The sequence below is a fragment of the Kickxella alabastrina genome, assembly GCF_025024165.1.
Source record: "Kickxella alabastrina strain RSA 675 chromosome Unknown BX661scaffold_10, whole genome shotgun sequence".
NCBI lineage: Eukaryota > Fungi > Kickxellomycota > Kickxellomycetes > Kickxellales > Kickxellaceae > Kickxella > Kickxella alabastrina.
The window spans coordinates 244,820-270,434 of NW_026251481.1; the positions used below are offsets into that span (position 1 = coordinate 244,820).

The 25,615-nt window shown below is 47.9% G+C and overlaps 10 protein-coding genes across 10 annotated transcripts; 3 read left to right on the forward strand and 7 right to left on the reverse strand.

Moving 5' to 3' along the window:
* Nucleotides 1–4,915: 4,915 nt before the first annotated feature.
* BX661DRAFT_181950 (uncharacterized protein) lies at nucleotides 4,916–5,191 on the reverse strand. Its single transcript, XM_051535848.1, has one exon. The coding sequence runs from the start codon at nucleotides 5,181–5,183 to the stop codon at nucleotides 5,025–5,027; it is 159 nt and encodes a 52-aa protein (XP_051391885.1). The 5' UTR covers nucleotides 5,184–5,191; the 3' UTR covers nucleotides 4,916–5,024.
* BX661DRAFT_162697 (uncharacterized protein) lies at nucleotides 4,916–6,870 on the forward strand. The gene has a single exon (XM_051533321.1). It carries the CDS (start codon nucleotides 5,247–5,249, stop codon nucleotides 6,756–6,758), a length of 1,512 nt encoding a protein of 503 aa, XP_051391884.1. The 5' UTR covers nucleotides 4,916–5,246; the 3' UTR covers nucleotides 6,759–6,870.
* Nucleotides 6,871–6,884: 14 nt separating this feature from the next.
* On the reverse strand, nucleotides 6,885–8,652 carry BX661DRAFT_181952 (uncharacterized protein). The gene has a single exon (XM_051535849.1). It carries the CDS (start codon nucleotides 8,283–8,285, stop codon nucleotides 6,945–6,947), a length of 1,341 nt encoding a protein of 446 aa, XP_051391886.1. The 5' UTR covers nucleotides 8,286–8,652; the 3' UTR covers nucleotides 6,885–6,944.
* A 438-nt stretch (nucleotides 8,653–9,090) lies between these two features.
* BX661DRAFT_181953 (ATPase GET3) lies at nucleotides 9,091–10,539 on the reverse strand. The gene is made up of 2 exons (XM_051535850.1): nucleotides 10,255–10,539; nucleotides 9,091–10,107 (listed from the first exon to the last, which is right to left on the reverse strand). Exons 1-2 carry the CDS (start codon nucleotides 10,368–10,370, stop codon nucleotides 9,246–9,248), a joined length of 978 nt encoding a protein of 325 aa, XP_051391887.1. The 5' UTR covers nucleotides 10,371–10,539; the 3' UTR covers nucleotides 9,091–9,245.
* A 2,830-nt stretch (nucleotides 10,540–13,369) lies between these two features.
* Nucleotides 13,370–16,161, forward strand: BX661DRAFT_13421 (uncharacterized protein). Its single transcript, XM_051532637.1, has 2 exons — nucleotides 13,370–15,651; nucleotides 15,759–16,161. Exons 1-2 carry the CDS (start codon nucleotides 13,461–13,463, stop codon nucleotides 15,776–15,778), a joined length of 2,211 nt encoding a protein of 736 aa, XP_051391888.1. The 5' UTR covers nucleotides 13,370–13,460; the 3' UTR covers nucleotides 15,779–16,161.
* A 267-nt stretch (nucleotides 16,162–16,428) lies between these two features.
* On the forward strand, nucleotides 16,429–16,620 carry BX661DRAFT_130730 (high mobility group box domain-containing protein; the record flags this gene model as incomplete). The annotated part of the gene is made up of 1 exon (XM_051532551.1): nucleotides 16,429–16,620. A coding segment is annotated over one exon (192 nt), but the record flags the coding sequence as incomplete, so codon positions are not given.
* Nucleotides 16,621–16,751: 131 nt separating this feature from the next.
* BX661DRAFT_181958 (uncharacterized protein) lies at nucleotides 16,752–19,969 on the reverse strand. Its single transcript, XM_051535851.1, has one exon. It carries the CDS (start codon nucleotides 19,697–19,699, stop codon nucleotides 16,886–16,888), a length of 2,814 nt encoding a protein of 937 aa, XP_051391890.1. The 5' UTR covers nucleotides 19,700–19,969; the 3' UTR covers nucleotides 16,752–16,885.
* A 455-nt stretch (nucleotides 19,970–20,424) lies between these two features.
* BX661DRAFT_181959 (tyrosyl-tRNA synthetase) lies at nucleotides 20,425–21,876 on the reverse strand. The gene has a single exon (XM_051535852.1). The coding sequence runs from the start codon at nucleotides 21,776–21,778 to the stop codon at nucleotides 20,588–20,590; it is 1,191 nt and encodes a 396-aa protein (XP_051391891.1). The 5' UTR covers nucleotides 21,779–21,876; the 3' UTR covers nucleotides 20,425–20,587.
* Nucleotides 21,877–22,127: 251 nt separating this feature from the next.
* BX661DRAFT_211733 (geranylgeranyl pyrophosphate synthase-like protein) lies at nucleotides 22,128–23,048 on the reverse strand (the record flags this gene model as incomplete). Its single annotated transcript, XM_051538729.1, is given in 3 exon segments — nucleotides 22,128–22,331; nucleotides 22,364–22,554; nucleotides 22,574–23,048. 3 exon segments carry the CDS (start codon nucleotides 23,013–23,015, stop codon nucleotides 22,128–22,130), a joined length of 837 nt encoding a protein of 278 aa, XP_051391892.1. The 5' UTR covers nucleotides 23,016–23,048.
* A 726-nt stretch (nucleotides 23,049–23,774) lies between these two features.
* Nucleotides 23,775–25,517, reverse strand: BX661DRAFT_211741 (uncharacterized protein; the record flags this gene model as incomplete). The annotated part of the gene is made up of 2 exons (XM_051538730.1): nucleotides 23,775–25,086; nucleotides 25,472–25,517. The coding sequence occupies 2 exons, from the start codon at nucleotides 25,515–25,517 to the stop codon at nucleotides 23,969–23,971; spliced, it is 1,164 nt and encodes a 387-aa protein (XP_051391893.1). The 3' UTR covers nucleotides 23,775–23,968.
* Nucleotides 25,518–25,615: the final 98 nt, after the last annotated feature.

A 25,615-nucleotide genomic window follows, 5' to 3' on the forward strand; every position in this document is an offset into this window, starting at 1 on the left:
AAGAGAGAAATTGATGGTGTTTGTTCGCGTGGCAGCCAAACATGCGTGTTTGGGGGAGTGCCGATTTCTGGACACGCTGTAATCCATGTGAGGGGAACAAAATGTGCCGGGCTTGTGCTACGGCAGACTGGACGCAAGTGCTGTGCATGCCAGTTCCGAGTGAGAGAGTGGGAGAGTGGGAGAGTGGGAGAGTGGGAGAGTGAGAGGGCAAAAGGTGGCAAAAGAGGGTGAAAAAAGAGGGGTAAGGGTCGAGCTGTGCCGTGCTATGCAGCTAGCCAACCGGCTCGCATTTTGTGAGGATTGTCAATCGAGAAGAAAGCAACATCGCATCCCTGTTTTGGCAATATGTGTAAAGCGGGGATCTTCGACCAACTGTGAGCTGCTGTTTTTTTACTGCAGCAGCAACTCAGGGATGGGCCAACAAACGCTTCCAGCCATTTAACGTTGCTCATCGATGACTGAGGGAATGCGATTTGGTTGGCCCCGGCTCAGGCACAGCAGAGCATGAATCGTGTTCATTTTATGTGGTTTCTGCACGAGTGCACTTGGCTTTGGCTTTGGCTTTAGTTTTAGTTTTGCTTACATTTGTTGTTTGTTGTCCAAAGCTCTTAAGATCACTAATCCCACTGACTGGAAAAGCAAATATAGACGCAAAAAATAGTGGTAACTAGGACAAGGGCGAGGACAGTTAAAGATGGATTGATAGCAGCTGGAAAAGATTGCCGGTCTTTGTACTACCAGATCAAATGCTCAACGACAACGGAGTTGTATACTGCCTTTCTTTCTTTGTGCACCGGATTTGTATGCGGTGTTCGCAAAATGGTATTATCCTCCTTGTACGTTGACGTAGAAAGAAAAGTATTGTGTGCTGAAGCAGTGTGAGAAAAAACAAAGCAGTGATGCGACAAAAAGTACAGATGTGTTATGAAAGTACAGAAATGAAAAATAAAATATAAACTTGAATCTTTGTTTTTTAGTGTAAGAGTGTCCGAAAATAAGTGTGCAACACAGCAAAATAAAAAAGAGGAAATGGTAGGTAAGTCTATCAGAAATGTCGAAAGAGAGAGCTCGACAGCCAAATAGAGTTTATATATGCGCGGCGTGCGTGATGCTGCCGACACCTCAACATTTTGCATCCCACCAGCAGTACTGTCTGCTGAGGCCAAAAGTAAAATGCGTGCAAACGAGGGCACGCTCAGCTTGCACAACAAACCGCGCATTGTCGTATCTATTTTTGGAATTGCACGCATTCGATTGCTCGTGTGCACTGCTATTTATGGCGTTTCTTGTAGTGGCCAACAAACATTAAAACTAATTGACAACAAAATACCCAAAGTTTATAAATACATGTAAATTTCTTTATTTCTGGTCAGGCCATGGCATGGCATGGAATGCGCATGACCACTCATTTGGTGTGTTTTGTTGGGCACGCAAAAAAGAGTAGTAATTTTTTGTCGCTCGCTTATTTTGAATGGCACGTTTAGAAGCGGCTCTACGCATATAGAAGGGTCAAATAAACAATTGAGTTTTTCCAAGTGGGTGTAAATTCTAAATGTCAACATTTTGCATTGATACTTGGATTGGGCATGTAAAGACAACAATTTGTTACCAATATGACTGCAGCTGGGCATATATATATGCAACCATTCGCCAATTTTAAATGACTTATATGTAAGAGTTAGATACACCCATTTGACAGGCCAGTCTAGAAGAAAAAACGTGACACGCCTTATATCCTTATATTCTGTTTTTATCAAAACGAAGCGCAAAGTTACAACGCAAGCCGATTGTAACCAAAAGTTAACGAACCAGGATTTCGCAAAATCCAAAGCTCGTGTTTTTTCGGGCACCAATGTGATCGCAGCTAATCTCGATATCCGCGTGATAAAATTAATGCACGTGCTCATGTCTGTGTGTATAGTTGGTGCGACATTGATAACGGAAAAGGTGTGTTGCAACTCGGGAAACACTTTTGTGACTAAAGTAAGAGCACTTTGAGGAAAGACCAAAACGATGGAGAAAAAAACTGAACATGTGCAAAAAATTAGGTGTTCAATTTTTCTCTTCCCCTTTTTGGTTTTCATGAAATAAGTACAATAACATTTACTCCAAATCTCACATATAATCACATATTGGTCGTATTGCTCAAGTCATTTCGCATTCAAATCATTCATCACATCATCAAATATACTTCAACATTTTCGATGTTTCTCTATCGCAGAAGCATCAGGTACATTAGCCGGATACCGAGCCAAGCAGCGACTATATCACCCAGCTCGTCCATATTGATCAAAACGCACTTTTGCTCATCCAAGCACAACTGCGCCGCCATCGGACCATGCACCCACCCGCTAGAAACACCCGCCAAAAAGAAATCCAACACGCCAGCAGCGTCACCAGCCAGTGATCTATACGGCACCGAGACTGCAATTAGGCAGGACTTCGGGTATCCAGCCGAGTACCACGCGGGGTCATTCCCCTGGTTGTTAAGCGCAGAACGCCAGCGCGTGCCTGTAGACGATCTCTGTACACACACAAGTGATCCTGGGCTTCTAACTACCACAATACAGTGGCTGCCCCTGGCTGCTCGTCGCAGGCTGGCGCATGCGCTTAACCTGCGCATTGCTGAGCGCGCATTGGGCTTGCACGCGATGGACTCGGTGTGCGCAGGCGCAGCAATGGCGCTGCCCGGTATCGCGCGGCTGCTGTCCAGCGCGTCCAGCAGCGCGACTCCCGAGGATACGGCGGCATCGCTGGCGCATGTCTTCTCAGCACCGCTGCTGGCGCGCTACACCAGCGATCTCGACCGCTTGCGCAACGACAACGTGCGGCTGGCGCTGGAGGTCTACTGCGTTAATAGCACGCGCATCCACCAGATCCGCACGCAGACTGGGCCTGCTGAGGCATTTGCCGCGCTAGCTTCGCTACAATCGTCGGCGTCATCGCCACCGTCGTGCTTGAATGGCTTGCGCGCGGGGCTGGTGCGCCAGGGCTACCGCTTCTCCAATGTGCTTGGCGCGTCTTACGCAGCGCCAGTTTCGGGAAGCAGCAGTGGCCAGTCACATTTGGGACCGGCCCCTGGGCGAGCGGCGTGTGGGCAGCAGCGCAGGGCAAGGCCGACGATGTGCGTGTGCGCGTCGACGTCGAGCTGAATGTCGACATGCGCTATCGGCTGATCGGCCGCCACTCGGGGCCCTCCGGGTACGACCGGCACAACGGCACAACACAGGTCATTGTCGACGATGATGCCACGCGCAACCTGATCCTCACCCTAGAGTCGGCGCCGACCAGCACAGCATCGCATGGCAATGGCGCTGGGGTGTTTGAGTGGCGTGTCGCCGATATCGACTACCTGCTATCCAGCGAGAAGCGCATCAAGAGCGAGTTTGAAGAAGCTCGCAGCTTTTAAAGCATGCATGATTTCCATTTAATCAATTTCGGTTTAATCATTATAATACTGGTTTGATCAAGCCGGCCGATATATACATTGACATATGCAACTGCCTAATATCCGGTCGGACATTACTGGCACACACAATAGTTGCTTTATTTTTTGGGCGTATTGTATATTCTGGGTCACACGCGATAGATGATGCGTTTATGCGTGCAGTGCATGAGTGTATGTTTATTTGCTGGTGAAAGTCAGTCAGCAGGACATGCTCGATTAATAGCCTTTCAAGGAATTATTTCGTTTACAATTTTTTTGGACAATCATGTACATTTTTGATTTGCGCCTTTTTTCTGACAAACTGTGTTCGCATCTCGGTGTTGTTTCATGTTTCTGATGGTTGCTTTCCTTTTGCATACGAGGTTGATCGTGCGGAAAATGGTACTTTTTAGGCTCAATACGGACAAACAGACAAAGGGGGTGGCAACAAAGAATATAACGGTCGGACCGTGCGTTTTTTATATTTATACGTAAAATTAATAGGCCCAAAAAACCAAATTCTGTAAAACTTTTTCAAACATTTTATTGTTTCCGTGGACACGGAGCTTGCAAATAGCAAATGGAAACGCAGATAATCTAGCTGCGTCGTATAAAAATGACCGAATTGTAAATATCATTTAGACAGCGGTAAAAGCAGTGGCAGCGGCAGCGGCAAGCGGCTGGTCAATCTTTATTTTATTTACTTGCCTATTTTAATTGACGTGCGCTGCACATGCCAGCAATTTTGTCCATGTGAGGCCCAGTGCTCAGACATTTAACAAAAAAAATCCAAAATTGTACAATATTCCAGCTTCTCTCTTTTTACAATGTAAAATGTCGATCGATTTGGCTGGTGCACGAGTTGAGGCTCTTAGGATTTACAATCCGCGTGCGCTACACTTGCTATTTAGCTTTATGAGATAGCAAAGCAACTTTTTGTTAGCTTTAGTATGACCTTTATACTGGATCTGTGGGTAAATTTTCCCATATCATTTTTATTTACTTCAACTTCGTGGAGGATGTACAAGCGGAAAAGAAATCAGCGGGCGCATGTGCTTTTTATTTATTTATCTTTATTCGCACAGGGAGAGTCAGAAGGTTGGAGATTTTCGTGATAGATTCGTGTCTGTATTCTACCTTCAACATTGCGAGCGGCCATTTCATAAAATAAAAAACGTCGTCTGTGCTTTTTTGTATTTGTGGCAAGGACCAGCCATGGGTAAAATTTTGATAATAGATAACGGCAAAACAGGTATTATTGGGACGCAGTGCTGTTTCTTCTGAGATAGTGCTTGGAGCACTGCCCGTCAATGTAAATTGGAACGGGAGATTCACGCGACTGCCTTACCTGGCATCGGTGTTTTGTCCGAAATTAGAAAGTGTGCGAATTCCGCTTTATTTTCTCTACACTTTTATTCTGGCCTCGCATCTCTGCTCCCACGCATTCCACACTCAAACGACGGCGCCGACGGAGGAAAAGGGAGTGAAAAAAGGAAGGTGATAATATGCACATGTCTGCTTTTGTCATTATGCCCGTGCTTTTGCATCCACAACCCTCTGACGTTTTCATACATCCTCGCTGGCCATTATCCCCCCTCTACAACCAACAGACGACCTCTCTGTTCCTGGTATAAAAAAGGCAACGGCCGCATGCCTCATTCCATTCATCCAGACCAACACTGTATCTCAAACACATAATAATATCTTTTCGCTTCAGGTCCAGACCTTTTTTCTTTCTTGATATCTCAAACAACATTTTTTATTGTTCTTTTATTTTTCTTCCTTGCTACTTTTATCTGTAATTTTTCCTGTAACCACCATGTCCAAGTCTGACGAAGTTTTTGTTGGAGCCATCGACCAGGGTACCTCATCGACCCGCTTCCTGATTTTCGACGTCAAGGGCCAGATTGTCGCTAGCCACCAGTGCGAGTATCAGAACCACTACGCCAAGGCCGGTTGGGTCGAGAAGGACCCAATTGAGATCCTTGACTCCGTCGAGACCGCCGTTGCCGGCGCCTGCCGTCGCTTCAACTCCCTCGGCTACAATGCCAGCCAGATCAAGTCTGTCGGCATCACCAACCAGCGCGAGACTACCGTCGCCTTTGACAGCGTGACCGGTCTTCCTCTGACCAACGCAATCATCTGGAACGACGTGCGCACTAAGGATCTCGTCCACAGACTCATCGACGAGGCCGGCTCCGCATCCCGCTTTGCAACGATCAACGGCCTGCCTATCACCACATACTTTAGCGCGGTCAAGATGCGCTGGATGCTTGAGAACGTGCCCGAGGTCAAGGCTGCGCGCGAGAGGGGCACCCTGCGTTTCGGCACGATCGACACATGGCTGATCTACAAGCTGACCGGCAGCTTTGTCACCGATGTCACTAATGCGAGCCGCACAATGCTCATGGACATTAAGGAGTTCAAGTGGAGCGCCGAGTGCCTGGAGTTCTTTGATATCAAGGAGTCGGAGCTGCCCGAGATTCGCTCGTCCGCTGAGGTCTACGGCACCATCACCGAGGGTCGCTTGGAGGGCATCCCTATTGCCGGATGCCTGGGCGACCAGCAGGCGGCCATGGTTGGTCAGTCGTGCTTTGAGGCTGGTGAGGCCAAGAACACCTACGGCACTGGTTGCTTCATGCTGTTCAACACCGGGTCTGAGCCTATTTTCTCAAAGAATGGGCTGCTGACCACTGTCGGATACAAGCTTGGCCCTAACGCCGAGCCCAAGTACGCCCTCGAGGGATCTGTCGCCGTTGCTGGCTCGGCCATCCAGTGGCTGCGCGACAAAATTGGACTCATCTTCTCTGCCTCCGAGATCGGATTCCTCGCTGACTCTGTCGAAGACAACGGCGGCGTCTACTTTGTCACTGCCTTCTCCGGCCTCTTTGCCCCCTACTGGCGCGACGACGCTCGTGGTTGCATTGTCGGTCTGACCCAGTACGCCACCCGTGGCCACATTGCCCGCGCCACCCTTGAGTCCGTCTGCTACCAGACCCAGGCCATCCTGGATGCCATGCGCAAGGACAGCGGCACTGAGCTGCGCCGCCTGCGTGTTGACGGCGGTATGACCAACTCGGAGCAGGCCATGCAGATCCAGGCAGATATCCTGGGCATCGAGGTTGTGCGCCCGGAGATGCGCGAAACCACCGCTTTGGGTGCTGCCCTGGCTGCTGGTCTCGGCGTTGGTATTTGGAAGGACGAGGCAGAGCTGCGCCAGATTGCTCAGTCCAATGTGTCCGCTTTCTGGTCGCGCATCACGGATGAGAAGCGCACAGAGATGCTGGCCGGCTGGGACAAGGCTGTCAAGCGCAGCTTGGACTGGGCTTAATATGTGAATTGCCACACTTCGTTTTTTCTGATTTTATATTTTCTTTTTCACCTTTCTACTTTATCTGTATTAAAATATTATTATGATAATATTATAACATCTTGCTACAAAGCTTTCAAAAATGGGTTTTATTTACATAAAAGAAGTTTAGATGATGCATGTGTTACTTTGTAATAATGTCAGAACTCAGTGAATATAATGCTGTGCCTCGACAAACTCGCTCTTGATGCGCTTCTCGCTGGATAGCAGGTAGTCGATATCGGCGACACGCCACTCAAACACCCCAGCGCCATTGCCATGCGATGCTGTGCTGGTCGGCGCCGACTCTAGGGTGAGGATCAGGTTGCGCGTGGCATCATCGTCGACAATGACCTGTGTTGTGCCGTTGTGCCGGTCGTACCCGGAGGGCCCCGAGTGGCGGCCGATCAGCCGATAGCGCATGTCGACATTCAGCTCGACGTCGACGCGCACACGCACATCGTCGGCCTTGCCCTGCGCTGCTGCCCACACGCCGCTCGCCCAGGGGGCCGGTCCCAAATGTGACTGGCCACTGCTGCTTCCCGAAACTGGCGCTGCGTAAGACGCGCCAAGCACATTGGAGAAGCGGTAGCCCTGGCGCACCAGCCCCGCGCGCAAGCCATTCAAGCACGACGGTGGCGATGACGCCGACGATTGTAGCGAAGCTAGCGCGGCAAATGCCTCAGCAGGCCCAGTCTGCGTGCGGATCTGGTGGATGCGCGTGCTATTAACGCAGTAGACCTCCAGCGCCAGCCGCACGTTGTCGTTGCGCAAGCGGTCGAGATCGCTGGTGTAGCGCGCCAGCAGCGGTGCTGAGAAGACATGCGCCAGCGATGCCGCCGTATCCTCGGGAGTCGCGCTGCTGGACGCGCTGGACAGCAGCCGCGCGATACCGGGCAGCGCCATTGCTGCGCCTGCGCACACCGAGTCCATCGCGTGCAAGCCCAATGCGCGCTCAGCAATGCGCAGGTTAAGCGCATGCGCCAGCCTGCGACGAGCAGCCAGGGGCAGCCACTTCACAATACTACTGCCGCTGCTACCGGCGGCAGCTCCGGTAGTTTCGAGGTCGCACATGGGCACACGCTGGCGCTCGGCGCTCAACAGCCAGGGGAAGCAGTCCATGTGATGGCTCGTCGAGTACGACTCGCACCGAGGAATTGGCGTACTCTCATCGTACAGCGCGGGCCTTATATACCCATCAGCAGGGACTAGGGCAGAAGTTACCAGTCGGCGAGGAGTCTCAGCTGCTGCCAATTTCACAGTACCAGCTGGTGAGGTGGCTGCGCTCATTGCTTGTGCTGGACTTGGCGGGCAGCCGGCCACCGCCCCGACTACGTCACCTTTGCCTGTGCTCAGTGAGCGGCGAGCTGGGAGCATCTGCGCGTGTGCATTTAGACGAGAAATCCAAGTCAGAGGAAGAGGGAGATGGCCGCCTCTGCTGCCACACAGGCTGCCGGCGGCAGTGACGTGGTGACCAGACAAGGTTATCCGGAACATAGATGATTGCATTAGGAAAAAGAGGAAATATTTTGACTGCGTCCGTCAAGTTTTCAAGCTGCGAATAGTTCGTTTTAAGTTGGGATTTGGGTTCTTAATTGCTGCCAAATGAATGCAAAGGACGTTTGAAGAGGAAAAAGATGGAATGAAACGAGTGTGCGTGTTTATGTTTGTGACTGTTAAAAAGTTGGTGCCTAGGCGGGGTGTTTCATTGCAAAAAAACAAGTGCTCTGTAGTATGCGCTAAAAGCCCTGTCTGTCGTTGCTGTTAGAACTATTGAGTAGTTCAGTTATTTTGTCACAAAAAATAAAATCAAATAACTGGAGAAAAATGCGGAGTGGCCGACTAGCAGCTGTAAAATTTTTTCGTTAGAAATGAATATAAAAACGGATAAAAGTCAAGCTAAGCACACTTTTAGGGCCGACCGCGGCTGTTATATATAGTTTTTTGCTGGAGGCACAAAGACTTTGATGATTTTCCTCAACAAATTAAAAATTTATAACCGAAATTACGTCATATATCATGCACCCACTTGGCGAGTCAATTGAAAAAAGGGCTGTTGCAGTTGCAATTGGACAAGCAAAAATACACATAATTTACCAGACCTTTTTTGTTTGGCTGACAGGCCTCCACGAAATTACAGAAAAAAGATTGGGCCCAAGTTTTTGTGTCCGGTCCAAACAATTTGAAGCTAGGCAACATTGATAAATGTGTATTGGTCTCTGGTTCATTTTTCTCGCACACTGTTTCAGGGATTCTGACATCATCAAAACATCACACTAAAACACAAATGTTGTGATACTGCCCCTTTCAGCCGAAAGAAGCGGCTGCAAACAAAAATGCCCACCGCTTCCACACCTGCATTTTCTCACGCAAATATCTGGATACTTTGTTTTCCTCATGAATGCCTAAATTAAAGAAATTAAAGCCTGAAAATTATTAATTAAACTTCAAAAAATCGTGTTGCATGGCTCACTTGGGCGGCTGGAAAGGCTCGAGCAGCAGCCGCGAGAACGACTTGAGCTTTTCGACGCCGCGAACTTCAGTTGTCAGCAGCGGCAGCAGCGTAACATGGAAGTCCTCGTAGAGGTCGAATATCTGATCAAGATACTTTTGCTGCATCTTGTGCCGCACCTTGCATTGATCGCAGTTGGACTCTTTTGATGGGAACAGCAGCTGGTTGACCACAATATTGTGAGTGTCAATGTTGCCGCTGGTCAGCTCCTGCACCAGGCGTTCTGTCTCGTAAAGGGAAAGGAACTCGGAGATGCACACGCACACAAACGTGGTCTTGTCAGGGTCCTGGAACTGACTGTTGACCTCTCTGATGACCGCCCGCATGTCCTCAAGCTTTGAGAAAAGATCCTCGTGGTTGGTGCCCGCGCCCATCATTCCCGACATCTGCTGCATCATCGGGCCGAATCTGCCCGAAAGCTGCGATACCTTGGACAGTGCCTTTTCCAACACCGTGGGGAACGAGAGGAACCGCAGCGTGTGTCCAGTGGGCGCCGTGTCGAAGATAATCACCGAGTACTCCATTGACTTGACGAGCTTCATGACCTCGGCAAACCCCATGGCCTCGTCGACGCCCGGAATCGCAAAAGCAAGATCCTGCATTATTGAGTTCACTGCGCTGTTGTCTGCGCCATCAATCATCTCCTGAATGCTGCTCGTCGGGTCAATCTCCATGCAGTACAGATTGTTGAACCCACTCACCAGCGTTGGGTTCTTGCCAAACTTTTGCCCAAATGCATCAGAAAGGTTGTGCGCCGGGTCCGTCGAAATAAGCAGAACGCTTTCACGCGCTGCCGCCATTTGGATTGCCAGCGAAGAGCTACAGAGAGTGCGCATCATTTGCCATAACGTTGGCGTGTTTTTTTAGGTTAGCGCCAAGTGTCTAGCATTTAAATGTGCTTAGCAAATTATTCACGCCTGTTTTGCGATTTTTGATGTTGCTGCTGCTTTTATTATGATAATGTACCTGGTTGTGGTTTTTCCAACACCTCCTTTGCCACCGACAAAAACCCACTGAAGCGATTTCTGGTCAATAACATTCTGGAGAGAAGGTGCGAGCTGCTGCGATTCGTCGTCGGACATTGTTAATACTACTGTAAGCGCGGGGAAGTATTTCAGTCCTTTTTAAAAGATAGTGGGTGTTAAAATACTAAGGAAAAAATACTTTGAATTTCGCAAGATGAGCAAAGACAAACCTGCAAAATTTTAAAACTTTGCAAGTACAGCCACGCTGGGAAGCAACTTGCGGTTTCTGGCACGCCGGACTGGGGGGAAGTAGGAAAAGACGCGGATACGATTTCATGATTTGATTTGACTGATCGGGCGAAACCTCCAAATCAAAAAACATCTGTGCATTATGTTTCAGCCTTCTTTCTTTTTTTTGGGCTGCAGCTTGTTTTCTTATGCCGTGTGCCATGGCTTTGAACCTTTTTTCTTTGCCTGCCGCATGCCGAGTTTAGAATGCTTACTGCCAATTTAATCCAAGACGCAGGCGGCGCTTTAATTATCGGCATCTTTTTTGATTGCAACTGTGGCAATTTTTCTTTTTTATTCCCGGTGTAGCAGTAAATTCCGGGAACGCAGGAAACTCGGTCTGAACTTACTGTGAAATGTGCATCTATCCATAAAAACAAACCATTGCGTAGTGAGCATTCCGACCATGGTATCTGCTGCCCAGATGGGGTTTCCCTTTTTAAATAATCATGAGCAATGTCAATTTCGTGGCATTGCCTTGCTTTAATAATATAAATTTTTAGTCACAAGCCGTAACGCCTTTATGGAGTTAAAATTTGTAATTGCTTCTTTTAAAGTAAGTATTTGTGTGCACAACAATTTGTATATATTGATTATACTCATGACATTGTGGCTACCAATCCGGCCATCCAATGAAACTGCGGCATAGAAAATTGCAGGCGCCACGAAATGGTTTTCCACTGCCTACAGCATCGAACAAAAAAGCAATAACATCACGACACTTTTTCAATTGTCACCAATAGTATCTACACGATTAGTCCGTGCGAGTTGTTTTTGGGCAAACAAAAACTTTATGCTACAAATAAACTAATGCTGGTGCAAAACTCCCAGGGCATTTAACAGCCAATTTTCATTTGTCCGCTTAAAGTTAATTAAATTTTTAAAGAGTGTGGGGTGAGTAACACACTTTTTTGTTACAAGCCCACCATTATGCATCCAAATTTGTTCAATGCGCCTCTTTTAGAGCATCAAAACAAGGCTGATGTAATTTCTGTTACAGTGTTTGAAACAAAAAGCTTTTTCAACTGAAATTTATTTCCAAAAAAAGTGCAGAAAAATATTATTTTCACTATCTCTTAGACACTATTACCACAGTGAAAATACTAATAATGTTTAAAATCAATTGGAAAATGAGTATTAAGAATTTAGCGCTATATTTACTATATACACTTTTATTCCCGCATATTGCAAATAAAACAAAACAATATTGGCTAAAAAAGGCTATACTTAAATAACAAAATAAGGCGGCAAAGTTATTTATAAGAATTCACATGCGTGGTTGTGTCTGAAGCAGAAGGTCTGCATAACTAATATGCAACACTATTCGAATGTTTGTTTTTTCCAGCAGATAATGCGTTTTTTGTACAAAACTCCTTGCGACATATTTTTCAGTGGCAGACATGCCCATTTTAATATTGAATAGCACTTTTAATAGCGAGCTGAATGCATAATGGTGATGTGTAATGTTTTTGCCTACTTTTCTCTTTGAAATATACTAATATTTATACTCTAAATAAAAATACCAACAAACATCCCGATAGCAATCAACTGTTGTTTTGTCATACCTGGTGTAAGTTTTTTGTTTGTTCAAACCAGTGGACACTTTGTAACATGATTTCTTGGTTGCCGCTACTCCCCACCCATCACAAGGGGTGTCATTCGGGTGGCATCCTTATATCGGTTGGTTTGAATGCGCAAACTGCCTTTTGCGCTCCTTTGTGACAATTGACAAAGGGATGACCATTACGCATTAGTAGTCAGACGATATCCCACAGCCAACCTCTACGATTGCTCTTTATCTTAAAATGATAAAGGATAAATATAGTATGCGCTTGTTTTGAATAGCGCTATATCTGATACGACCCTTGCGGCACTTATGAATCACAAACACGCCATATAAATAAGCATACCATTTTTATGCTAATCTTTTTAACCCACACGTCTAACATTAATACCGCTTAGTGCTCACATATTAACATACTCTTATAGACGGATTCAATGTTTTCAAACACCGAAGACTGGCGCAGCTTCAATACAATAAATCAGGGGCCTTTGCAGATGGAAAATTTGACACAGGACCCAAACAAACGAGAGACCTGCAAAACGCCTATCAAGCAAAAGCTATACACGCACAACTTGGATATTAATACCGAGTCTTTGCCGCTAGCACAATTTTTTGAGCGCGAAAATGCAGGCTCAAACAGCGCATTCGGCTCAAATCAAGCATTATCTGATTCTCTCAACATTATACCAACCGGAGACAACCTGTCGTTGCCTGATTTCAGCGAACGTGTAAGTGTATATTTGTTTGATTATAAAGCCTTGGAACAATGTATACGTGTGATGCAACGAGTGACTAGTGCGAGTTGTTCATTGCTTATTGTCCGCATTAATAATTTAAAAGACCAGGGGTAAAAATCGATTTTATTTTTTATTTTATTTCAACAAATAGCACCTACAAGCAGCAGCACAGCTTTATCGGCAAGATAATTGTTCTGATAACCACATCAACATTACAGGTAAGTATAGTAATTAATAGTTTACGCTTCTTGGCACTATTCTAGCATTATAAACATATATTAATTAGCGGCTGGTTGCTTTATGGACAGCCTCAAAGACATTGGGCATAACAGGAATCAAATATCCTAGTTGGAATTTAAACATGCCAACATGTCGATATGCGCTGTTCATAAATTCACAAATTGATAACTGATTGACGACTGGCTTACAAGTTGCATGGTTCATTGGTGAAAGGCAAAACTTAATTTACTTACATTTTACTCGCATTTAAAATATGTAGCGTATGATGGCGATTCTTCTCTTTGGCCAAATATCAATGTTGACTCGGACTTGTTTGGCGGGAAAGTGGGACTTTTTCTGCCGCCCAAATTTGTTTCTACAGACCTCACTATAACGCCCATGCCAACAGCTGCATTCAACAAAATGTCGGCGACATCATCCACTGCAGCATTTACCCCTTCTTCCTCTTTGGTTAGCGCTGCTACAATGTCCTCTTACATCAGCACTCTACATGAGGCTAACATATTTTCTTTGCCAGGAGCAGTGGCCGCGCAACGCTCAATGTTTGAGATGGCCAACATTGAAGGTCAATGGAATCCTGCCTTCATACCAAGCCACCATGTCGCCACTGACAATTCTGACTTGCATGCCACGCCCACAGAGAATATGCTGCCACAAAAAGCTGCAATGGCCGATAGCCAATGCAACAACCCCATTTCCCCACTACAAATGCCCATTCAACCGTGCAATGGGGGCACCCTTGCTGCTGCCTCGCTAATTGCTGCTACCACCTTGGTTGCCACATCTGCAGCTGACGCCGAATATAGCGACTTGTTCCCTGCAAAGAGCCCCGACTTGAAAACCGCCCTTGGCAACACAACCACCACCCAAAATGATGTTAGTGATGGTATGTTAGATACTAATAGGCTAGCAATAACCGCCTGCGCCCAGGATTTTCTTTCTCCGCACCTTTATCAATCTCTCCATTTTATTCCTGACATGGACAATTTTCCTCCACTTAATAACCTGATGTCTCCGTTCCAGCCATTTGGTCCACCCCAAACAACACAGCCTCAGCCTCAAACACAGACGCAGTCGCAACAATATCAACAACAGCAGGCACAGCGACAAGCTTACAACGATCAACCACAGCAGCATCAGCATCAGCATCAGAATCAGCAACAACAACGACAACGACAACAGCTACGCCAGACAGAGCAGGTAGGCCACTCTGCCGACAAAAAGGGTCCATTTGCACAAGCTTCACACTTGTTTGAAATGTCTGCATTTAACTCTCCTGCTCCAGATACAACCAACTCCGCGCAGCACTCCACATCAATGTCTGTGTCGCGTATAACCGGGCCTGGCATAGCCAGCAGCAACCATCTGCTGGGATTTGACCCAAGCCGACCTATAGCCCCGTTCTCGTTTATCAGACCGGCTTCGCTCGCACCCGGAGACGCAGTCGGCGTCAGTGGCAACAGTGGTTTTGATGACAACATTGCTGCTGCCTCGTACCATGGCATGTCGTACCCAACGCTTCCTTCAGAAAGTATGCATGCGCCATCAGGAATGCATGGCCCAATCGGCCACAACGCTGGCGGATTTATGTCCAGCCCGATGATGTCCCAGATGAGCTCGCTGCCTTTAGCGGAAAACATCCAAATGCACTCTCAACAAGGTAGCCACGCGCATCCAAGCGGCTCTCTAGTGTCACAGATGCGCCCGTACAACATGGTGTTTGGCATGCCTGGGATGGGAGAACAGTGCATAATTTACGACGACCGTATGCAGGTGCCACCAATGCCCCACCAAGGGGGCAACTGGCTGCGGATCAGACAGCCCATCGACTATGTTGCGCCCCTCAAGAAGCCAATGAACTCGTTTCTGCTGTATTCCGCTGAGCGGCGCGTACAGCTCAGGCAAACGCACCCAGACCTAAATACGACCCAGCAGAGCACTATTTTGGCCCGCGAGTGGGCTAGCCTTGCCGAAGAGGAAAAGGAAAAGTACCGGGCAGACGCCAAGCAGCTCCGCGAGGAATACAACGCTCGGCGAGCAGAGCTCAGCCTCAAGCTTCAGCAGCAGCTTAACCAGCAGCATCTCAACATGAGCCTTGCACATCAGCCGCACCCGCTACCACATACACACGCTTCTCACCACCAGTCATCTCTGGATGTATTGGACGTCGGAATGCTTTCAAATGATCAAAATGCGCACATGCAATCTCCCAGTACGTTTGGGGCAGGGTTCTCGCAGCAACATTACCCCAACGCGGGCTTACAAATGCCTTCTCATACGCAGTTCTCACAACTCGCGCCTAGTGCTAGTCAAGGTCATTTTTATGGTCGCCACACGCCAGTGGCATCGTTTTCACAACCCCCGCACGAAGACATTGCATATGGCTCCTCTCGAGCAATGGCGGTCAACATGTCGGACAACTTCCAATTCGATTCATCGCTGTCTACGCTGGATGCTTCGTCTGGACCCGCTGGTCAGCACTATGCGCGGACAGTCGGGCGTAACACACCTTACATGCCAGATAACAACACAGGCGGCAGGGCATTTGGCGATGACTTTGACAAGCAAGGTATACATTAGTGAGCCCCCCAAAATAAACAAACGGTTGACTGTGCACACATCCAATTTTTTCACGTAACACTAAAATGGTATTATGCATCTATTTGTAGATCATAGATGGCAGGAAGTTAATTTAATGGGTTCCGAATATCAGAAGGACTACGGTTCCGCCCAATACCAACATAACCAGAGCCAGAACCAAAGCCAAAATCAACATCAACATCAACAAGGCCAGGCTCAGTACGTTATTCCTCGACCCTCGCCAACGTTGTCTTACTATATGAATGCTGGTGAGCAGCAGCAACAACATAATAAATACCAACAACAGCAACAGCAACAATACCAGCAACAAGGCTACAAAAACAATAACAACGGCAACTCGCACAACAGTCTTGTCAGCACTGCAAATAGCCTGCTGAACGTCTTTGATAATGCAATTCACTCTGGTGAATTTGGAAATAGTGGCGGCATTCCTAAGGACATTAGCAAGTCAGCCTCGTTTGCCACTTTTGCCGACCTTGGCTCTCTGGCAAATTTAGACAGCGGCCTGGATGCCGCTGACTTTGGCTCTGCCGGGAGACGAGGTGCTCTGACGGGTCAGCCAAATAACACCGACTTGGACCATATCAGAGAATACTCTGTTGCCACCACTGCCAACATTGCGGACAGCACCAATGTTGGCGATCGCAACCAGGCAGGCTCATCAAAGACGCGCGCTCGTCCTTCCAGCCCAGCCAAAAGGGCTCGAAAGAAAAGCAAGAAGGACCCGGATGCCCCCAAGCATCCTATGTCTGCATTTCTATACTACTTGACATCTGAAAGACCACGGCTTGCCAAACATATCGGCGACATGACTATTGGCCAGCAGACAAAGCTCATCGCCAAACAGTGGAAGGTCATGGATGATAATAAGAAGGCACCCTGGGAGAAAATGGCAAGAAGCGACAAGGACCGTTATGCACGCGAGCGGCGAGAGTATCACAGCGGGTCTCAGCAGACTGGGACGCCCGCCCCTACGAGCTAAACACTTCGCGCTTCTCAATTATGCAGTTTTCATATTTTATATATACATCCACCAAACCATTCTGACAATAAACTGACTATCACTGGTAAAATTTTCTATAACAAGTATTAAAGAAAAATTCTCGTACAAAATACAGAGTACTCGGGTATTAAAATTATATATGTATGTATAAATTCGATGTGAAATACAGAACATATTCGAAATACCAAAAAATCACCCGTCAGTCGTCTGGATTGGCCACAAAGAATTTGTTTTTCTGCGAAAACATATTGATATCAATGGAGCCTCGCACCAAGGTTGACGACATGTGCTGCTTCTGAGCATCAGAGCCCCGAGCATCCGGCATTGAGCCAGCACTTGAGCTAGTCGAATCGCTGCCATTTGCACCGTGTTTTCCGTTCCGAGCAGCGTCGTCGTATGCGGCAGGCATGGCTGGAGGGGTCAGTTTTTTGGTTGCTTCGTTGCCATTGCCATTGCCGTCAGTATTGGTAGCATTGTTGCCAAGAGAATCCATCATGAATTGAGCAGGGAGCTGCGGCAGGCTGGGGCTCTCGGGGACGTCTTCCAGCTCTTCAAAACGGTAGCGAGCCAACGCGTTGGCGGTCTCCATTGGCAGTGTCAAACGGCTCCCAACAACGCGCGGGAGCATGGCAGAAATGTGCTTAGACTTGCGACTGGCTCGGCTGTTCGCCGTGGAGGGCCGCGACCAGCCGCCTCCATTATCCTTGCTCATCACGGACACCCTTTCCTCGACGCAATCGGCGCCATCCAGATCATCACGGTTCCGCAGACCTGTTGGAAGCTGCACATTATCCAGATGTGTTCTCCGAATAAGCTTTGAGTTTCTCATTTGCGGGTCCGTGTGTTTCTCGCATGCATTCGGGCTGCCCAGCAAGAGGCTCTTGTCGATGCTGGAGCTTCTGCTGACATCAAACATGATGTGCCGGCTGGCGTCGTCATCGATACCTGGAACACTTTTCAGCCGTATGTGCTTGGTATGGCTGAAGGCTGGGCTGGTCGGTGTCGACAGGTGCATTTGCTGCAGTATTTTATGGTTTCCTGAACTGATCAGTTTCTCAGAATCCTCCATATTGCGTTTACTAAGCAGCGACTTGTCGCGGGCCACCGCGCGCTGGCGCTGAGTTCCGATCCTTGCTGTCAGCCGTCTGCCCAGCTCGCGCAGCTCGTTCGCAGGCAACATGTTGCCATTCTCACCCGAGTCCGACAGCTGCGGGTGCTTGTTATAGTGGTGCATGCACAAAATGTATAGCAGAATTAGAATCACCAAAAATCCGGTCGTCGAAGCGATGGTCAACCCAAAGACAGTACCGCCAGAGAGCTTTGCGCTTTTGTAGTTCACTGTCAGCGCCGATCGCGAGGGGTCAAACTGCGCGACAAACTTCCAAACACTGGTGTCCAGCAAGTATAGTCCATAGTCCCCTGAAGCCACTTCTGTTTGGTTGGACACCATGCGGCCAAACGTCATTATCATATATGGGCCGGCCTGGGAGGCGGTGTGTCCAAACCGAGCGGTGGGAGCGCCGGATACGTTGGGCACCGACCAAACCCAGGTATCGGTGTCCAAGACAGCCACATCGCCCAATGCCTTACCAAAATCAATTGTCGCCCCGCCATGAACCACAATGTGCGTTCCGTTAACCACCGTGGCGACATGGTTGCGCCGGCTGGCTGGTACATTGCCAGTGGCTGTCCGTTGATACCACATGCGGTGCGAGCTATTGTATACGTAGACAGTGCCCATGCCAACCAATCTGCTCCCATCGCTGCCGCCGAGTATCACCATGTTGGTATCATTCACCATGCTGGCCGTGTGGCCAATTCTTCCTGACACGCTAGCCGGCAGCATGTCATTGGTCCAGGACATGAGAAGTGGTCCGGAACTGACATTGTCATCCAAGGTGAAAATGTCGATGTCGTCATCAATACCCCGTAGTTCCAGCCCGCGGGCGTCGACATCGTCTGATGCCAACTGTGTGATACCTGTTGCTTTGGTGGTGCTGATATTTGTTGGTGCAGGAATGCCCTTTTTAGTGCTGCTTTGGAAAGACGACGCTGATCCATCCTTTATTGTGCTGGCTCTTGTTTTGCTCGCAGCCTCAGTGGTGGTGGTACCAGTGCTAGTGTCTGACACTCCCGACAAAGGTTTCATGCTACTGAATCCAACGCTCGGCTGAATGCTCGCATAGTTGTGCTTCTGAGTGTCTGTGACCATCCCCAGCGTGGCATTTGACAGAACGTACGGATCTGTATCGAAAGATCCACCGTACACTAGCATATCTCCTGTTGAGCGTTGAATGACTGCTGAGTGCCCAACCAGCGGCTGCGGAAAGTCTAGGCTATTAGGGGTGCTCCAAAACCCGATCTCAGCACTGAATAGGTGCATCGGCCCAATTCTCTCGACCTCATCAGGGACAGTTCCGCCAAATACAATGGCCATGTTAATATTGTCGTTTATAATCACTGAGTGACCGGCCACGAGCGGCCCGTTGTTATCACAAACCCACTCCCAAGGCGGATTGCTTGTCGAAAACTTTCCGCTGAGCTTCAAAGATATGCACGGTGTCGCGTAGTCGCTCTCAGCGTTCCCGTATCCTTTTTTACCGCCTAAAATATACATGGTTTGGTCCGCAATGGCCGAGGCATGGGACCAGCGCATAGAAACGCCCTGGGAATACTGCGTGGCCCTTGGAACCAGGCGAGACAAGCCATCAGCTCGCGCTGCCCTGGCCAGACGACCGGTCGGGCCGTCCGAATGGCTTAGTTTCTGCGAATCATAGGACGCCGCATGGCACCCGTAAAGTGGTGCGGCCGCAAGGGCTATAGACGCGGTTATAAGCAGAGAGTTCAATATGCGGCGAGCGCTGTATTTGCTGTTAAAAAGCCGCTGCTCGCAGTGTGGTTTTGATTCTGTGCGCGTTCTCACGCATGGGTTGTCGCCTTGACAGCAAGCGACAAACATCGCTGGCGCGTCTATTTTGCCTGCGGTATTCCTGCGAGCCAACGTACGTGTCATATCCCGCTCTGTTCTGTCGATACGCGTATGTGTATGGCGATGTTTGGGCTAAAAGCAGTGAGGCTTTTCAATAGTGGCTGCGGTCTGCTCTGGGGCTGTTGACGAATGAAGTAAATGAGTAATAGTTTCGTGAATGGCGAGTAAAAATAATATTGGCGTGGAGGGAATATAGACGGTATTAAGTGGTAGGGTGGCAAAGATTATTAGTCGTAAAACGAGACAAAAAGAGAAGAGAAACGACAAACGAAAAAATTGAAGCGCAAAGCACTTGGGGAGCTTGAAATAATAGGAAAATAAAAATATATAGGAACAAAAATCAAAGTGATTTACACATTGGGTTTTTGTGCATGCCAACCACTCGTTTTACAAGTGTGGTATGTCGTGTTTTGTATAGCATAATGCAGCTTTCATTTATAAAAAATGCATGCGCGGACCACTTTGGACCACTGTGAACTGCATTGCTTTATTTTTATTTTTAGACTTCACAAATTTTGCTTAGGCGACTGCATGTTTTGTGCGCGTATTTTGTGCTGGTGGTCCGACAACTCTCAATGATTTGTTACAGTGATATTGTTGGGACCGCCAACCACGCGCTGGTATGTGTGACAGTGTTAATCGCATACGCATGGCTTTTTTGGGCATAAAAACCTGCATTTCTGGTGGAGATGATGCGCGCGTAAATAATAGCAGATGCAGGATGCTAGAAATGACTAATTTTAGCGTCCTTATTTTGGAGTATGGTGTATATTTAACCTTTGCAAAAAAATGAAACTCTATTCCAAAAATAAACAAATCAAAACACAGCAGAGCAGAGATAAAGACTGCTGCAAAGAATAACATTTACCATATGGCCATATGTAGAGTCGGCGTATGCCCTCGGCGCCATCTCTAGATCTGAGCATTGGCGAGCTTCTCGACGGCCTCAATGACAGATGCAGAGGTCTCAGCAGTAGGCGCCTGCGCATCGGGGCGCACGTTGTGCTTCTTCTTCTGCTTGACGGGCTTGGCCTTGGCTTGTGGCGGCGGGTAGGCCTCCAGGATAAGCTGCTGCATCTCAGGCACGGCAAAGTGCTGGCGCACAGGCTCCAGCAGCGCGTTCAGGGCCGCGGCGGTGCTGTTCTTGAGATCGCCCGGGTGGATGTTCTTGTCAGCAAAGTCACGCTCGAGGGACGCAAAGTCGTTGTACACGCTGTTTCCGCCGTACTGCTCGGGCCGCTTGATGACAAACTCCGCTTGGCCAGCGCGCAGGCTGCTGACGGGCATCAGTACAAACTTGATAAACGACAGGATGCCGTTTTCTGTGATGTTGCCTTCCTCGCAGAACGCCTTTTTCAGCTTCTTCAAAACTGCCTTCTCGTCGTCCAGAATGTCGATCTTCGAGTCAGGGTCTGAGGATGACATCTTAGAGCCCTGCAGGCCGGGAACCATGGGGTTCATCAGATGGATGCGCTTCTTGTATCCGAGCTGCGGCATGTACTTCTCGGCGAACGTAAAGATCTTGCGCTGGTCGACACCACCAAACTGCGCGTCAACCTTGAGGTACTCCTCATCAAGGGCCTGCATGCCGGGGTATAGAAGACCCGAGAGTAGCGCCGAGTCGACCTGCTTAACGACCTCAGCACCCGCCTTTTTGGCGTCGTGCTCGGTTACCAGAGAGGCCAGGCGGTAGTTGTCCATCGAGTACTCGGGTGTCAGCTCGAAGCTGCTGCCGACAACAAAGGTGAGCTTTTCCAGGGGAACGCCAATCGAGTTCAGCATGGCCTTGATGGTCTGCTCGTAGTACTTTGTGCGCGATTTGACCAGTTCGATCGACGACTTCAGGTTATCTAGGAACGCGTGAATGTCGGCCAATAAAATGGTAACATGGCAGCCGGCTCTCAGGTAGTCGGCAATCTTCGTCATGGCCACAAAGTAGCCAACGTGGGGTCTGCCCGTGGGCGCGGTACCCCAGTACAGGCTGATATCGCGCTCGGCGAGGATCTTCACGAGCTCAGCCTCGCCAAGGACCTCCTGCAAGTTGCGCTTGATGAGCGTGAGCTTCTCCTCAGGGCTCAGGATTTCGGATGTGTTGGTGCTCATGTTTTCTGAATGAACTTTAAAAAAGGCGAGATTAGGAGAGAAAAAGAAAAAGAAAATTGAGGAAGAGAAAAAAGATAAATTCGAAAACAAAAGTTGCAGATTGACAAAACTGAGACCAAAGTTCTATTGTTTTTTGCAGGCAAATCGGTTTGTTGACTTTTCACAGCTAAATTTTAAGTATAGACATGATTGGCTGAGATGACTCACCTTCTGAGACTGGCTGGCTGGCTTTTTTCCATTTGTTTGGGCATTCTTTGCATCCTTTCCCGCCAGTATTTTACATTGCTGCGTGGATCAACATGTGTGAAAGTAAAATATCAATATCAATATCAATGTGACAAATATATATCTAAATGCTCTTAATGCTAAGCTTGGCCATCAAATCCTCAAGAACGGCGTTGCCACCGTGCTCTGCGATCTTCTCACCAATCTTGTCCTCCAATGTGATCAAGGATTTCCTTGTATATTCAAAGGACCCGGCCTTGGCTATCAGCGACACAGCATGCAGCTTGTCGATTTCATTGTCAGTCTTCTGCCTCAAAATGCTCATCAGCTGCGGGCCATCCTCTCGGTGATTGCATGAACAATAAGAAATGAAAACTTGCCTTCTGTAAGGTCCTCGCAAAACCCTTTGCTGTTCGAGTACTCTGTAGACAGTAGGTTCATATAACCGTCCCTGATCTGGAAGAACGTACCCATCATATCAGCCAGATCAGTAAAGTCCACATTCACCTCGCTGCACTCCTGGAGCATCTTCACAGCCAATCTGAATAGACCTCCAGTCTTATTCAGCACCATCGCCAAATACTTTTCCTGTCGGGCATGATAATGTGTCTCTCCAGAACAATTCCAGTCCCTGGCCTCTGTGCAAGTTCATAAGCTCCTCGGTGAAAACTTCCATTATCTTGGGTCGCTTCATTTGTAGCACGCCCCGAGTGCTAATACAGTAGACATAATTTTCCGCATTCAAGGCCATCGGGATGCCATAGATCGTATGTGCTGCAGGGACGCCACGGCGTAACTCTGAGCTATCCTCAATGTTGTCGAGCAGCAGACTTGATGTGTGCAGCTTGCGGATGATACTGGAAATCTCCAACAGCAGGCTTAGGTCGACATGGAGCCAAGAGTTGAAGGCGTTAATTATCATGGTGCGCACTTCTTTGCCTGGCATTTTGGCCAAGTACTCATACGGCGCAAGAATGATTTTCTCCTGGACAGTATTATTAAATGCGGGCATGATTAAATGATTCAAGTGGATTATAGATTCAGTGAAGGATGTAAAGTATAGAATTCAAATGTATGTGTGTTTGTGTTTGTGTGCAAAATACAGTTTATACAAGATAAAATAGAAGCTTTTTGAGCGACTCCAGATGGGAGGCACATATGGTTATTTTATACGATATAAATTATTCATACTTGAAAATGCATTTTTTTTATTTTTAATGTGAATGGCAGAAAAGGTAAGCAGATATCGTGGCAATTGCCGCCCACCAAAAACAGATTCATACAATTAATCAAAAATTATATATGTTGAAAGCAATTATCCCAAGTCAAAATTCATTAAAAAAACAAGCGCCACATGCAGTATAATGCTGTATCGAGTTGTGGTGATGTATTTGCTTTTACATCTTTTTAATCAGTTGGTTGGTTTATTGAACGTGTCGAAAAGTATTGAACTGTTATTCAATAACAATATTACTCCAAAACAATATATGAGCATTATGAGCAAATACGAATTCTTGTCGATAGTGTGTTTCCAAATTAATCGCGATAATGGCCATATTGTTTAGCGAAAATGATAATTTTGTTCAATATAGCACAATTCGATATTCATATGACCGCATTTTCAATATTATCGCCAGCCGACGATTTTTGAGAAAAATAATAATCTCACTGCTAATAAAGGTAATACTGAATACTCTTGATCAAATTGAATAAAAGAGAAAATATAGAGGGGATTTGAAAGGAAGCATGTAAGAGGGGAAATTAGGCTTGCCTCAGAGCGACCAGTATGAAAAGGGATGTTGGTGCCTGCCAGCAATAGGCGCACGGCATCAAAAGCCAGACCAGCCAGCAACACTGTTTCTACAAGATCTGCTCATCAGTTGCACAGACAGTACAGGTGAGAGAATAAAGGGGGGCGCGCCACGGAAATGGGTATTCTGCTTGCAAACCGTAGTCCAATGGAACTTACAGGCAGGCGGCAACCAGGGCAACAGCACCACCAAAGAAGGCGGCAAAGGTAACCGAGTGCGACACACCTGCCGACTTGCTCGACTTGCTCTTGGAGCTGCTGGCCTTCTCCTCATCACCATCGGACTCGCTATCGTCGGCAATAGTCTCCAGCTCGCAGTCGATGTTGCTGGCAGCAGAAAGGGCGTCCTCGGCGTCCTCGCAAGAGAGTCTGCCTTTTCCGCTGAGGCTAACCAAACCGTCGACCGTCGAGAGGCTGGGGAAGGTAATGTTATCGAAGCTGCCGACCAGGATAATGCTTCCGGGAATGGTAGTCAGCTCGGGGAACGTATTCTTGTCGACAGACTTGAAGTTAGTGTTGTTGGCAATGTTTAGGGACGAGCCGATGTCCTTCAGCTTGGGGAAGCTGATGGAGGTGAACTTGTTGCCGCTGAGAGTGACGGACTTTTGCGCCTCAGTCAGCTGGCCGACGGTCAGGTTCTTGAACGAGTTGGTGTACAGCGAGAAGTCGTCAGCAATGGTGCTCAGCTTGTTGATGTTGAGCGCGGCCGCATCGGCAAACGAGGCGTTGCCACCGACATTGGTCAGCGACGAGAAGGTGATGTTGGCGTTCTTGCCGTTGTTGGCAATGTTGATGTAACCGGAGGCCTTGCCGACCGAGCTAAAGTCGAGCTTAACCAGCTGGAGGTTGGACAGAACCTCAATGTTCTCGACGCTGGGGGCAGTGAACGCACCGAGCTCAGAAACGTACGTGTTGATGATCTGGAAGTTATCGACCGACGAGATGTTCTTGTAGTTCATCTCCTTCAAGTTGGGGTTGACAATGACCTGGAAGTCGCTGACCTTGGTGAGGCTGGGGATGTCAACCTTATAGACGTTGGTGTTGTTCAGGATTTTCAGCGAGTTGGCAGAGGCGAGATTGCCGAGGGACACGGTCTGCAGGTTGTACATGTTCTGGATGATGATATTACCGCTGATCTGCTTCAGGTTATCGATGCTGATAGTGTCAAGGCCTGCGATACCGTCGATAACAACATTGCCCTGGAACTTCTCGCACTCGTTAATAGTGTTGATGTCAGTCTGACTCTTCACGTTGATGCTCTTGTTGCAGGCGCCTATATGATCATCGAACACAAAAAAGTGTTTATCAGCGAGTTAGCTCGATACAGAAGAAAGAGGATATAGAGACTATACGCACAAAAGCAGTCGGCGAACAAGCGCTGCTCTGTGTAGTGCACACAGTAAAAAGAGTACGCAGACAATACAGCAGCCACATAGAATGGGCATCCCTCTTTTTCATCTTAAAATTACAAGCCCTTCAGCAAAGGCCTGCCTGCATAATAGAAGCAGAAACTGCCAATAAATAAACAAAAGAAGGAAGTCTTATTCATCTGGGCTCCCGCTACTGCGTTAGGGCAATGCAAGTGGTTTGGGATACTGCTTGCGGTAGTATCGCTGTGCTATTAACAGCAAATTAAGCCGTAAAATTGAAAAACTTACCAGCGGCGAGCGCAACAATCGTGGTGATGGCGAGAATGCACTTCATGGTTTAAAATGCCGTCGTGAGCGAAAAGAGGAAGAAAAAGGTTTGGGTGTTGTACGTGTAAACGGGCGCGATTGCTACAGAATAAAAAACAGATGTGA

Excerpts from the sequence above, each read along its gene's own strand:
- BX661DRAFT_181958 (XM_051535851.1), bottom strand. The coding sequence starts at position 19,699 with ATGACACGTACGTTGGCTCGCAGGAATACCGCAGGCAAAATAGACGCG.
- BX661DRAFT_13421 (XM_051532637.1), top strand. The coding sequence starts at position 13,461 with ATGCCAACAGCTGCATTCAACAAAATGTCGGCGACATCATCCACTGCA. Across the intron at positions 15,652-15,758 it reads CGATGACTTTGACAAGCAAG|ATGGCAGGAAGTTAATTTAA; the intron begins GTATACATTAGT and ends TGTAGATCATAG.
- BX661DRAFT_162697 (XM_051533321.1), top strand. The coding sequence starts at position 5,247 with ATGTCCAAGTCTGACGAAGTTTTTGTTGGAGCCATCGACCAGGGTACC.
- BX661DRAFT_181959 (XM_051535852.1), bottom strand. The coding sequence starts at position 21,778 with ATGAGCACCAACACATCCGAAATCCTGAGCCCTGAGGAGAAGCTCACG.
- BX661DRAFT_181953 (XM_051535850.1), bottom strand. The coding sequence starts at position 10,370 with ATGTCCGACGACGAATCGCAGCAGCTCGCACCTTCTCTCCAGAATGTT. Across the intron at positions 10,108-10,254 it reads GTTGGAAAAACCACAACCAG|CTCTTCGCTGGCAATCCAAA; the intron begins GTACATTATCAT and ends CACTCTCTGTAG.
- BX661DRAFT_181952 (XM_051535849.1), bottom strand. The coding sequence starts at position 8,285 with ATGCAATCATCTATGTTCCGGATAACCTTGTCTGGTCACCACGTCACT.
- BX661DRAFT_181950 (XM_051535848.1), bottom strand. The coding sequence starts at position 5,183 with ATGTTGTTTGAGATATCAAGAAAGAAAAAAGGTCTGGACCTGAAGCGA.